This window comes from Aythya ferina (assembly GCF_964211825.1).
Source record: "Aythya ferina genome assembly, contig: HAP1_SCAFFOLD_397, whole genome shotgun sequence".
NCBI lineage: Eukaryota > Metazoa > Chordata > Aves > Anseriformes > Anatidae > Aythya > Aythya ferina.
Window position 1 is genome coordinate 27,897 of NW_028181174.1, and position 13,754 is coordinate 41,650.

At 60.6% G+C, this 13,754-nt stretch overlaps 1 protein-coding gene and 1 long non-coding RNA gene across 6 annotated transcripts; both read left to right on the forward strand.

Moving 5' to 3' along the window:
* The first annotated feature begins 142 nt into the window (after positions 1-142).
* Positions 143-8,486, forward strand: PPP4C (protein phosphatase 4 catalytic subunit). The gene is made up of 9 exons (XM_084540305.1): positions 143-200; positions 2,389-2,488; positions 2,603-2,654; positions 2,795-2,845; positions 3,847-3,948; positions 4,032-4,205; positions 5,395-5,521; positions 6,049-6,238; positions 7,238-8,486. The coding sequence occupies exons 2-9, from the start codon at positions 2,391-2,393 to the stop codon at positions 7,365-7,367; spliced, it is 924 nt and encodes a 307-aa protein (XP_084396431.1). The 5' UTR covers positions 143-200; positions 2,389-2,390; the 3' UTR covers positions 7,368-8,486.
* A 3,475-nt stretch (positions 8,487-11,961) lies between these two features.
* Positions 11,962-13,576, forward strand: LOC311429173. Of its 5 annotated transcripts, none has more exons than XR_014688124.1 (3): positions 11,962-12,913; positions 13,100-13,291; positions 13,458-13,576. It is a non-coding gene; the product is annotated as an uncharacterized lncRNA (long non-coding RNA). The 5 variants fall into 5 exon arrangements; XR_014688125.1 differs by having other exon boundaries at positions 11,962-12,811; positions 12,873-13,037; positions 13,223-13,576; XR_014688127.1 differs by having other exon boundaries at positions 11,962-12,463; positions 12,504-12,913; positions 13,100-13,576.
* Positions 13,577-13,754: the final 178 nt, after the last annotated feature.

Below are 13,754 nucleotides of genomic sequence, written 5' to 3' on the forward strand. Positions count from 1 at the left end.
CGCGCCGGCCCTCGCGTTCCCGGGGGGGACCCCCTAAAGAGGAGGCACCGCCCCCTCCCTACAGCCCGCTCAGGGGGGCGTGGCCTCCGCCCGGCTTCCGGGGAGGAGGGGGCTGAAGGCGGGGCCGCGCCGGAAGTGACGTTGAGGCGGCGGCGGCGGGGACGGTGGCGGCCGGAGGGGGGGCGCGGAGCCGCCGCCGGGTGCGGAGGGGCCGGGGGCGGCTTTGGGGGGGCTCTGGGGGGCTGTGGGGCACGGGGAGGGGCCGGGGGGCCGCTATGGGGTGGTTATGGGGTGGTTGGGGGGGGCTATGGGGTGGTTATGGGGCACGGGGGGGGTTATGGGGGGGTTGTGGGGCAGGAGAGGGGCTGTGGGGGGGGCTATGGGGCGGTTATGGGGCTAGTGAGTGGTTATGGGGTGGTTATGGGGGGTTATGGGGTTGCTATGGGGCCCAGGAGGGGCTGTGGGGCTGCTATGGGGTGGTTGGGGGGGGGCTATGGGGTGCTATGGGGCAGTTATGGGGCATGGGGGTGGTTATGGGGCTGCTATGTGGTTGTTATGGTGGGTTATGGGGGTGCTATGGGGCCCAGGAGGGGCTGTGGGGTGCTTATGGGGTGCTATGGGGCCTGGGAGGGGCTGTGAGGCCGCTATGGGGTGTTTATGGGGCACTATGGGGCCTAGGAGGGGCTGTGGGGTGCCTATGGGGCAGTTATGGGGGGGTACGGGGCTGATACCGGGCATGGGAGGGCCTATGGGGTGGTTGTAGGGGGATATGGGGGTGCTGTGGGGCTGCTATGGGGCGGTTGGGGGGGCTATAGGGTGGTTATGGGGGGCTGTGGGGCAGAAGAGGGGCTGTGGGGTGGCTATAGGGTGGTTATGGGGGGTTATGGGGTTGCTATGGGGCCCAGGAGGGGCTGTGGGGCTGCTATGGGGTGGTTGTGGGGGGGATATGGGGTGTTTATGGGGCAGTTATGGGGCACGGGAGTGGTTATTGGGGGGGTTATAGGGCTGTTAAGGGGCATGGGAGGGGCTATGGGGTGGTTATGGGGTTGATATGGGGCATGGGGGTGGTTATGGGGCCACTATGGGGGGGTTATGGGGCTGCTATGGGGCACAGGAGGGGTTATGGGGTGCTGTGGGGTTGATATAGGGTGGTTGAAGTGGACTATGGGGTGCTTATGGGAGGTTATGGGGCAGTTATGGGGCACAGGGGTGGTTATGGGGCTGTTATGGGGCATGGGAGGGGCTGTGTGGGGGGGTTGTGGGGCCACTATGGGGCAGGGGAGGGTCTGCGGGGTGCTTTGGGGGAGGTGAGGGGTTTATGGGGGCAGAGGGGGCACTTATGGGGCTGGGGGGGGCAGTTATGGGGCCAGAGATCCTCCCCTCCGGGTAGCTGGGGGGCAATTGGGGACCCTATGGGGCAATTAGGGACCCCCGTGGGGGCAATTAGGGATCCTATAGGGCCCCTTTAGGGCAGTTAGGGACACTAAGGGGCACTTGGGGACCCCATAGGGCAGCTTGGGGGCAATTAGGGACCCTCATAGGGGCAATTAGAGACCCCCTTGGGGCAATTAGGGATCCTATGGGGCCCCTTTAGGGCAATTAGGGGCACTTAGGGACCCCATGGGGCAGCTCAGGGGCAATTAGGGACCCTCATATGGGCAATTAGGGCCCCGTGGGAGCAATTAGGGACCCCTGTGGGGGCAATTAGGAATCCTACAGGACCCCTTTAGGGCAGTTAGGGACACTAAGGGGCACTTGGGGACCCCATAGGGTGGCTTGGGGGCAATTAGGGACCCTCATAGGGGCAATTTGGGACCCCCAGGGGCAATTAGGACCTTGTGGGGGCAATTAGGGATCCCACAGGACCCCTTTGGGGCAGCTATGGACACTAAGGGGCACTTGGGGACCCCATAGGACGGCTTGGGGGCAATTAGGGCCCCCCATGGGGCAATTAGGGATCCTATAGGGCCCCTTTAGGGCAATTAGGGGCACTTAGGGACCCCATGGGGCAGCTCAGGGGCAATTAGGGACCCCCGTGGGGGCAATTAGGAATCCTATAGGACCCCTTTAGGGCAGTTAGGGAAGCTAAGGGGCACTTGGGGACCCCATAGGGCAGCTTGGGGGCAATTGGGGACCCCCTGGGGGCAATTGGGGACCCCCTGGGGGCAATTAGGGCCCCCCCTGGGGCAATTAGGGACCCCCGTGGGGGCAATTAGGCATCCTACAGGACCCCTTTAGGGCAATTAGGGGCACTTGGGGACCCCATAGGGCAGTTAGGGACCCCATGGGGCAGCTTGGGGGCAACTAGGGACCCTCATAAGGGCAATTAGGGCCCCGTGGGGGCAATTAGGGCCCCAGTGGGGCAATTGCTGACCCTTTTTGCCCCAGCCATGGGGGAGCTGAGCGACCTGGACCGGCAGATCGAGCAGCTGCGGCGCTGCGAGCTCATCAAGGAGAGCGAGGTCAAGGCGCTCTGTGCCAAGGCCAGGTACCCCAATTAGCTAATTAACTCGTTAATTAACCCCCCCGGGGGGTAATTAATCCCCTCAGGGGGTAATTAACCCACCCCCGGGGGGGTAATTGATGGCTCTTTGCCCCGCAGGGAGATCCTGGTGGAGGAGAGCAATGTGCAGCGCGTCGACTCGCCCGTCACGGTGAGCTGGGGGGGTAATTAATGGGCTGGGGGGGTAATTAAGGGGTTGAGGGGGTAATTAGGGGTCTGGGGGGGTAATTAGGGGTCCCTGGGGGGCAGTTTTGGGGTGTGACCCCCCCCTTTTTTTGTTGCCCCCCCCAGGTGTGCGGTGACATCCATGGGCAGTTCTACGACCTCAAGGAGCTCTTCAGGGTGAGTTGCCCCCCCTAATTGCCCCCCCTCACCCCCTAATTGCCCCCCTGTACCTGTAATTGCCCCCCCGTCCCCTAATTGCCCCCCAAGTGCCCCCATGCCCCATAAATGCCCCCCTATATCCCCAAATTGCCCCCCCTATATCCCCTAATTGCCCCCCTGTGTTCCCCCTAATTGCCCCCCTATACCCTCTAATTGCCCCCCATCCCCTAATTGCCCCCCAACCTGCCCCAGAAGTGCCCCCCCGCCCCCCAAATGCCCCCATCCCCTCGCCCACCCCCCAAAATCTGCCCCTAAATGCCCCCCAACCCCTACCTTCTCCCCCAGAACACCCCCTAAATACCCCTAATCTGCCCCCCTGGCCCTAATCTGCCCCTCCCGCCCCTAATTTGTCCCCCATCTGCCCCTAATCTGCCCCCCGCGGCCCTAATCTGCCTCCCCTAACCCCCTAATCTGTCCCTCATGATGCTAATCTGACTATCTGTGACCCTAATCTGTCTTCCCCTGCCCTTAATCTGCCCCTCTGTGACCCTAATCTGCCCCTCTGTGACCCTAATCTGCCCCCCAACCCTAATATGCCCTCATCTGACCCTAATCTGCCCCTTTGTGACCCTAATCTGTCCTCCCCTGCCCTTAATCTGCCCTCCTCTAACCCTAATCTGCCTCCCCTAACCCCCTAATCTGCCCCTCTGTGACCCTAATCTGCCCTGCTCACCCTAATCTGCCTCCCCTCTGCCCTTAATCTGCCCCTCTCTGCCCCTAATCTGATCCTCCCGACCCTAATCTGCCCCTCTGTGACCCTAATATGCCCCCTCTGCCCTTAATCTGCCCCCCTCTGCCCCTAATCTGACCCTCCCAACCCTAATCTGCCCCTCTGTGACCCTAATCTGCCCTCCCGACCCTAATCTGCCTCCCCTCTGCCCCTAATCTGACCCTCCCGACCCTAATCTGCCCCCCTGTGACCCTAATCTGCCCCCCCCGCCCCTAATCTGCCCCCCCAGGTGGGCGGGGACGTCCCCGAGACCAACTACCTGTTCATGGGCGACTTCGTGGACCGGGGCTTCTACAGCGTGGAGACCTTCCTGCTGCTGCTGGCGCTCAAGGTAGGGCCACCAGGGCACCCATGGGTGCTGCTGGGTGTCCCTGAACCCCCCACCCATGGGTGCTAACCCCCCCCCACCCATAGGTGCGTTACCCCGACCGCATCACCCTAATCCGGGGCAACCACGAGAGCCGTCAGATTACGCAGGTCTACGGCTTCTACGACGAGTGCCTGCGCAAGTACGGCTCCGTCACCGTCTGGCGCTACTGCACCGAGATCTTCGACTACCTCAGCCTCTCCGCCATCATCGACGGCAAGGTGCGACACGCTAACGACACGCTAACGACACGGGAAGGTCACGGGACGGCCCCCGCGGGGGTCCTGGGTGGAAGGCTGGGGGCCTTCGGGGTCTTTCTTCTAGTTTTGAGGGTGAAATTTGGTGTTAGGAGGGGGTAAGGATGTGCTGAGGATGCTTTAGTACATGCTAAGGACACGCCAGCACATGTTAAGAACACGCCAGCACATGCTAAGGACACCTCGCCACACGCTAAGGGCATGTTAAGGGTGTGGGGAGGGCCCTGCCTCCACCTCTTGGCCCCTTTTGGTCTTTATTTTGTCATTTTGGCCAAAATTTGGTGCAGGCGTGTGATAAGTCTGAGTTAGGACATGGGAATATCATGCTAGGACATGCTAAGGACATGCTAAGTGCATGCAGAGGGGTGGGGGGAGGCACGTGAGGGTCCTGTGTGTGCAGCTCGGTCCCTTCCAGGGGTTGTTGGAAGTAAAACTGGGTGTTAGGATGTGGTAATGGTGAGCTGGGACATGCTAAGAACATGCTAAGGTCATGCTAACGCATGCTAAACACGTGTGGGGTGTGGGGAGGCCCGTGTGTGGGCCCTGCATCCACAGCTCGCTCCTTTGTGGTGTTTTCCTCGTTATCGGGAGTAAAAACGGGACATTAGGAGGTGTTAATGGTGTGTTAGGACATGCTAAGAACATGCTAGCACACGCTAAGGACATGCTAAGCACATGGAAGGGTGGTAGGAGGTCCGTGTGAGGGCCCTGGGTCATCAGCTTTGCCCCTTGCCGTGTCCCTGTTATCACTGGTGGCAAGATGAACACACTGGGACACGCTAAGGACACGTTAGGACATGTTAAAGGCATGCTAGAACATGCTAAGGACACGCTGTAACATGCTAAGGGCGTGTTGGGTCTGGGTAACCTGCGTGTGCTGCGCTGGGATCGTCGGTGGTGTTACAGCCAAGTGCGCACTCTGGGTCACGCTAAGGACATGGCAGAACATGCTAAGGGCATAGAATGACATAGAACATGCTAAGGACACGGTAAAACATGCTACAGGCACGGTAGAGCACGCTAAGGACCCACCAAGAGCTTGTATGAGCTGGGAGAGGGCCACGATTGACGGGGCCACACCAAAGCATCCCTGCCCTCTGTCATACGCTAAGAACATGCTAGGAACATGCTAAGCACACGCGTGTCCCCGCAGATCTTCTGCGTGCACGGCGGCCTCTCGCCGTCCATCCAGACCCTGGACCAGATCCGCACCATCGACCGCAAGCAGGAGGTGCCCCACGACGGCCCCATGTGCGACCTGCTCTGGTCCGACCCCGAAGGTGGGCGCCGCACACGCGTGACATCGCATGACATCACATGATGTCACGTGTCGGGACGTGTCGTGACATCCCCGGGTGCCCCACGAGGCGTGGAGGGGCAGGGGGTGGGCTGTGGGCTCCCCGTGGCCACGCACGATGTCACACGTTGTCCCCAGGTGGGTGACACGCCAACGACACACATGTCATCACGTGGAGCCACGCGTGTGGACACGTATGACGCCTGTTTGGGCCACGTGTTCGCCCACACAGCCCCAAATCCACGCTGTTCTCAGCCCCATGACACACCTCTGACCCCCGAGGCATGTCCACATACCACAGACACACGTGTAACACACGTGTGCATTGCGTGTCACCTCCCAACACGCCTGTCCACACGCGTTTCCACCCCCCACCACATATCTATACCCCAAATCCATGACCCTATTCCACGTCCCAGCCCCTCCCACGCGTGTCCCAGCCCCCGACACGCCTGTCCTGGCCCTGACACGCGTGTCCTGGCCCTGACACACGCGTGTTCCCCCCCCCAGACACGACGGGCTGGGGCGTGTCGCCGCGGGGCGCGGGTTACCTGTTCGGCAGCGACGTGGTGGCCCAGTTCAACGCCTCCAACGACATCGACATGATCTGCCGGGCCCACCAGCTGGTGATGGAGGGCTACAAGTGGCACTTCAACGAGACCGTCCTCACCGTCTGGTCCGCCCCCAACTACTGCTACAGGTCAGCGACACGCTAAGGACACGCTAAGGACACGCTAAGGACACGTCGAGGGGGTGGGGGGTTCGTGGGAGGGGTGGGAGGTGTTGGGGTGGGGATGGGTGTGTTGTGGGGTGGTGGCTGCGACCCCTCTGCTGCTTTAGGAGAGGCCCAACATGCTAGTGACATGCTAAGAACATGCTAAGGACATGTGAAGGGGCGTAGGGGTTGGTGGTGCCAAATGGCTCTGGGTGATGCTTGGTGGGACTGGCCCCATCAATGGGATCAGTCTCCAACTTGTCATGTAGAGTAGGCCCAACATGCTAGTGACATGCTAAAGACATGCTAAGAACATGCTAAGGTCATGTTAAGGGACACAGGGGTTGGTGGAAGGGTTGGGGGACCAGAGGGCTCCCGGTGATGCTTGGTGGGACCGGTCCCATCAATGGGATCAGTCTCCAACTCATCATGTAGAGTAGGCCCAACATGCTAAGGACACGCTAAGAACATGCTAAGGTCATGCTAAGGAGCACAGGGGTTTGTGGTGGGGTTGGGGGACCCCAGAGGGCTCCAAGTGACACCAAGATGGGGTCGTCCCCATTATGGAGTTAATCTCCAGCTGCTCTTAATGACTTTATTGGTGGCCAAAACACGCTAAGGACATGCTAAGAACATGCTAAGGACATGTGAAGGACACAGGGGTCTATGGTGGGGTTGGGGGACCCTAGAGGGCTCCGAGTGGCACCATGATGGGGTCGTCCCCATCACGGGGCCAGTCAATGACTACACTTAAAGGGGAGCCCCAACACGCTAAGAACACGCTAAGAACATGTCAAGATCATGCTAAGAACACGCTAAGAACATACTAAGAATGGCACAAGTCACTGAGCTCCTCTCCAACTGGGCCACCCCACCACGAAGCCAGACCCCCAAACCCACTCGGGGGGCCCCACACGCTAATTACATGCTAACAACATGCTAAATACATGCTAATGACACGCTAATGACACGCTAACGACACAGGTGCGGGAACGTGGCGGCCATCCTGGAGCTGGACGAGCACCTGCAGAAGGAGTTCATCATCTTCGAGGCGGCGCCGCAGGAGACGCGGGGCATCCCCTCCAAGAAGCCGGTGGCCGATTACTTCCTGTGACCCCCCCGCGACCCCCCCGGGACCCCAAATCCCTGGGACCCCCCCCCCCGGGACCCCTCCCCCCCGTGTCCCCCGTCCCCAATTCGGGGCCCCCCCGGGGGCGCTGGGTGACGCGGGGCGCGTGCCACCGCCCCGTCCCCGGGGGTCACCCTCCAGGGTCCCAAGGGAGGTGGGGGCCCCCCCACGGCCCAATTTGGGGTCCCCCCATCCCTTTTTGGGGTCCCCCATCCCTTTTTGGGGTCCCCCCATCCCATTTAGGGCCCCCCCCATCCTTTTTTGGGGTCCCCCTGTCCCCTTAATGGCCATTTTGGGGACCCCCCCGGCCCTTTAATGGCCCTTTTGGGGACCCCCCCATCCCATTTAGGGACCCCCCATCCCTTTTTGGGGTCCCCCTGTCCCCTTAATGGCCATTTTGGGGACCCCCCAGCCCCTTAATAGCCCTTTTGGGGACCCCCCCATCTTTTTTGGGACCCCCCCATCCCATTTAGGGCCCCCCCCTGCCATTTAGGGTCTCCCCATCCCCTTTCTGGCCCTTTGAGGACCCCCCCGTCTCCTTTAGGGACCCCCCCATCCCATTTAGGGCCCCCCCATCCCCTTTATGGCCATTTTGGAGACCCCCCCACGTCCTTTAGGGCCCCCCCGACCCCATTAGGGACCCCCCGTCTTCCTTATGGCCCTTTTGGGGACCCCCCCATGACTTTTGGGGACGCCCCTGTGACTTTTAGGGACCCCCCCGTGACTTTTGGGGCCCCCCATCCCCTTCATGGCCCTTTTGGGATCCCCCCCACCCCTTTAGGGACCCCCCCCTCCCTTTTATGGCCATTTTGGGGACCCCCCCTCCCTTTTGGGGCCCCCCCCGTGACTTTTGGGACCTCCCCATCCCCTTTATGGCCCTTTTGGGGACCCCCCCGTGACTTTTGGGGCCCCCCCCTCCTTTTGGGGTCACCTCGGGGACCCCCCCCGATGCATTTTTTGGGGTGGGGGGGGGGCAGCGGGGCGCAATTTTCTTTTTTTTTTTTTTTTGTTCTTTTCTCGTTTTTTTTTGCTTTTTTTTTGGTTCCTTTTCCAAGCGGCGCTGCGTCTGCTCCTTTTAGATAAAAAAACGACACCAAAAATGGACCGAAACGCCCCAAAATGAGAAACAATGCGGGGGGGGGGGCTATAGGGGGCACGTGTATAGGGGATTTGGGGGGGCTATAGGGGATTTGGGGGGGGTTGTAGGGTTTCTGGGGGGGCTGTAGGGGATTAGGGGGGCTGTAGGGGATTTGGGGGGATTATATGGGATTGGGGGGGCTATAGGGGATTAGGGGGGCTATAGGGGATTTGGTGAGGTTATAGGGGATTGGGGGGGTTGTAGGGGTTGTGTGGGGGCTATAGGGGATTAGGGGGGTTGTAGGGGATTAGGGGGGGCTATAGGGGATTTGAGGGGGGCTATAGGGGATTTGGGGGGCTGTAGGGGATTTGGGGGGGCTGTAGGGGTTGTGTGGGGGCTATAGGGGATTTGGGGGGGCTGTAGGGGATTGGGGGGGCTGTAGGGGATTAGGGGGGATTAGGGGGGCTATAGGGGATTTGGTGAGGTTATAGGGGATTAGGGGGTGTTGTAGGGGTTGTGTGGGGGCTGTAGGGGATTAGGGGGGTTGTAGGGGATTAGGGGGGGCTATAGGGGATTTGAGGGGGGCTATAGGGGATTGGGGGGGCTGTAGGGGATTTGGGGGGATTATAGGGGATTTGGGGGGGTTGTAGGGGTTGTGTGGGGGCTATAGGGGATTTGGGGGGGCTATAGGGGATTGGGGGGCTACAGGGGATTTGGGGGGGTTGTAGGGGTTGTGTGGGGGCTATAGGGGATTTGGGGGGGCTATAGGGGATTGTGGAGGCCATAGGGGACGCGGGAGCTATAGGGGTCACCTGGGCTATAGGGGATTTGGGGGAGTTCTAGGGGTCACGTGGGGGCTCTGGGGGATTAGGGCTGTAGGGGATTGGGACTACAGAGGATTAGGGGGGGCTATAAGGGATTGGGGAGCTCTAGGGGATTAGGGGGGTGATAGGGGTCATGTGGGTTATAGGGGATTTGGGGGAGTTAGAGGGGATTGGGGGGGGCTATAGGGGTCACATGGGCTATAGGGGATGTGGGGGTCTATCGGGGGGTCACATGGCCTATAGGGGCTTTGGGGGGGGTCTGTAGAGGTCACGTGGGTTATAGGGGAATGTGGGGCAGCTATAGGGGTCGCAGTCTGTGAGGATCGTATTGGGGCTGGAGGGGTTACAGTGTCTATAGGGGACGCCCCCACCCCCCTCCTGTGCCCCCATTGGGTGGTGCCTGGGGGGGTGGGAGGGGTCCCCAAAATTTTGGGGGGTCCCATAGGGGTTTGAGGGGTTGAAGGGGATTGGGGGGGGGTCATATGGTCACATGGGAGGGGGGATTTGGGGTTGGGGGTTATGGGGCAGTGCCCCATAGCGTGACCACCCCCACCAAATGGGGGTGATGTGGGCTGGGGACCCCCAAAATGGGGGTGCTCAGGGGCTTGGGGACCTCCCATGAGCCCCTGGGACTGGCTCAATATGGTTGCCCTCCCTGGGCTCACCCAACATGGCCGCTTTCCCATGATCCCCCAGGCCACTGTGGCCCCCTCCTCAGCCTCTAGCCCTAATCCAAGATGGCTGCCATCCCATGAGCCTCATGCCCATATCAAATATGGCTGCCATCCCATCAGCCCCTGGGGCTGACCCAACATGGCTGCCATCCCGTGAGCCTCTTGCCCGAATCCAATATGGCCGCCTTCCCATGATCCTCCAGGCCTGACCCAACATGGCCACCCTCCCATGAGCCTCCGGCCTGGACTCAATATGGCTGACTTCTCATGATCCTCCAGGCCTGACCCAAGATGGCTGCCATGCCATCAGCCTCTGGGGCTGACCCAACATGGCTGCCATCCCATGAGCCTCTAGCCCATACTAAATATGGCTGCCATCCCATGAGCCTCTGGGGCTGACCCAACATGGCTGCCATCCCATGAGCCTCTAGCCCATACTAAATATGGCTGCCATCCCATGAGCCTCTGGGGCTGACCCAACATGGCTGCCATCCCATGAGCCTCTTGCCCATATCAAATATGGCTGCCATCCCATCAGCCCCTGGTGTTGACCCAACATGGCCACTGCCCAATGAGCCTGCTGCCCTAATCCAATATGGCTGCCTTCCCATCAGTCCCTGGGGCACACCCAACATGGCCGCCATCCCATGAGCCTCTTGCCCTCATCCAATATGGCTGCCTTCCCATGATCCTCCAGGCCTGACCCAAGGTGGCTGCCATCCCATTAGCCTCTTGCCCTCATCCAACATGGCCGCCATCCCATGACCCCTTGGGGCTGACCCAACATGGCTGCCACCCCAGGAGCCTCTTGCCCAAACCTAACATGGCCGCCTTCCCACGAGCCCCTGGGGCTGACCCAAGATGGCTGCCACCCCACGAGCCTCTCGCCCATACCCAAGATGGCCGCCTTCCCACGATCCCCCAGGCCTGCCCCAACATGGCGGCCCCCTCCTCAGCCTCTTGCCCTGCCCCAACATGGCCGCCGTCCCATCATGCCCCGGGGCCGCTCCCCACGTCCCACCCGTAGTCCCCCTCCCCCCAATCCGGACTCCATTTCCCATCACCCCCCGCTCCCTCTTCTCGCGAGACCCTCCCTCACCTCCCGCGCAGGCGCCGCCCACCAGGGGGGGCGTTCCCGCGCGCCACGCGCCTCCCGCCATCTTCCCCCCGCCTCCCGCGCTCCCCAAGCCTCGCGAGACCTCCCCCCTCCCCCCCCCTTTCCCCTTCCCCCTCTCCCACCCCCGCCGCCAACTCTCGCGAGACCCTCCGGGCCCCGCCCCCTTCTCGCGGGAGCGCGGCGCGGCGGCGGCGGCCGCCGCCATTTTGCCGCTGGCTCGGGCGCCGCGGACTCCATTTCCCGTGAGCCCCTCGAACGGGGAGGGGGGGGGGGGGGGGAGCCCGGGAGGCGGCGGCGGCGGCGGCGGCGGGGGCGGGCGCGGGGCCGGAGGCCGGCGGCGGGCAGAGGGAGGGGAGGGGAGGGAGGCGGTGGGTGTGGGGGGGGGGGTGGGGGGCCGGGGGGAGGGAGGGAGGCAGAGCGGCGGGGCGGGAGCCGGCCGCCATTTTGCGGCGGATGGCGGCGGATCCGCGGCGGGGCTGAGGCCGAGCCCGGCGGCGGCGGCGGCGGAGCGGGAGGAGCCTCCCCCCTCCCCCTCCTCCTCCCCGTCCCGACGCCCCCACCCCCCTCCCCCCCCCTCAGCGTGTGGCACCGCGGCTCCCCCCCCTCTCCCCGCCCGCCCAGGTAAGATGGCGGCGCCCCCCCCCCTCCCCCCTTTCCCCCTTCTCCTTCCTCCGGTACCGGCGGCCCCGCCCCCTCCCCCCCCCCCCCGGTCCCTTCCCGCCTCCCCGGGCAAAGGGCGGGAAGCGGCCGGCAGGGGACGGGGCCGCGCTGAGGTGAGGGGGGGGGAACGGGACGCGGTGTGAGGGAAATTGGGGGTTAAATAGGGAAATTGGGGGTTAAAGGGGGAAATCGGGGGTTAAAGGGGGAAACGCGGGGTGTGTGGGGGGGAAGGGTCGCAAAATGAGGTGGAAGGGTCCCAAAATGAGGTAAAGGGGGGTTAAAAGAGGTGGAAGGGTCCCGGAATGAGGTAAAAGTGCCCCGGTGTGAGGCGAGGGGTCTTTAAATGAAGTAAAATGTCCCGAAATGAGGTAAAGGGGTCCCGGTGTGAGGTGAGAGGTCTTTAAATGAAGTAAAAAGGTCCCAAAATGAGATAAAAGTGCCCCGGTTTGAGGTGAGGGGTCCCAAAATGCGGTAAAGGAGTCTTGGTGTGAGGTAAAAGGGCCTGAAAATGAGGTAAAAGTGCCCCGGTGTGAGGTGAGGGGTCTTTAAATGAAGTAAAAAGGTCCCAAAATGAGGTAAAAGTGCCCCGGTTTGAGGTGAGGGGTCCTCAAATGAAATAAAATGAGATAAAGGGGTCCCGGTGTGAGGTGAGGGGTCTTTAAATGAAGCAAAATGTCCCAAAATGAGGTGAGGAGTCCTTACGTGAGGTAAAAGTGCCTCGGTTTGAGGTGAGGGGTCTTTAAATGAAGTAAAATGTCCCGAAATGAGGTAAAGGGGTCCCGGTTTGAGGTGAGGGGTCCTTACGTGAGGTAAAAGTGCCCCGGTTTGAGGTGAGGGGTCCCAAAATGAGGTAAAGTAGTCCTGGTGTGAGGTGAAGAGTCCTTAAATGAGGTAAAAGGGCCCCGAAATGAGGTAAAAGTGCCCCAGTTTGAGGTGAGGGGTCCTCAAATGAGGTAAAAGGGCCCTGGTGTGAGGCGAGGGGTCTTTAAATGAAGTAAAATGTCCCGAATTGAGGTAAAGGGGTCCTTTCGTGAGGTGAGAGGTCCTTACGTGAGGTAAAAGGGCCCCAAAATGAGGTAAAAGGGCCCCGGGTTGAGGTGAGGGGTCTTTAAATGAAGAAAACTGTCCCAAAATGAGGTAAAAGTGCCCCGGTGTGAGGTGAGGGGTCCTCAAATGAGGTAAAAAGATCCCAAAATGAGGTAAAAGTGCCCCGGTTTGAGGTGAGGGGTCCCAAAATAAGGTGAAGGAGTCCCAATGTGAGGTGAAGAGTCCTTAAATGAAGTAAAAGGGTCCCAAAATGAGGTAAAAGGGCCCTGGTGTGAGGTGAGGGGTCCTTAAATGAAGTAAAAAGATGCTGAAATGAGGTAAAAGTGCCCCGGTTTGAAGTGAGGGGTCTTTAAATGAAGTAAAATGTCCCGAAATAAGGTAAAGGGGTCCCGCTGTGAGGTGAGGGATCCTTATGTGAGGTAAAAGGGCCGCAAATTGAGGTAAAAGTGCCCCGGTTTGAGGTGAGGGGTCCTTAAATGAGGTAAAAAGGTCCCAAAATAAGGTAAAGGGTCCCGGTGTGAGGTGAGGGGGGGTTAAATGAGGTAAAAGGGTCCCAAAATGAGGTAAAGGGGTCCTTAAATGAGGTGAGGGGGTCCTAAAGAGAGTTAAAAGGGTCCCAAAAGGAGGTCGGGGGGTCCCGGTGTGAGGTAAAAGGGTCCCATAATAAAGTAAAAGGGTCCTGGTGTGAGGTGAGGGGTCCTAAAATGAGTTAAGAGAGTCCTGTTGTGAGGTAAAAGGGTCCTGAAATGAGGTGGGGGGTCCCAAAATGGGGTAAAAGGGTCCCAAAATGAGGTGAGGGGGTCCCGGTGTGGGGTAATGGGGCGGGTTTGGGGTAAAGGGGGCTTGAAGTGAGGTGATGGGGTCCTGATATGAGGTAAAAGGGTCCCAAAATGAGGTGAGGGGGTCCCCAAAAAAAGGTAATGGGGTCCTGGGGTGAGGTGGTGGGGTTGGTTTGGGGTAAAGGGGTCCCTG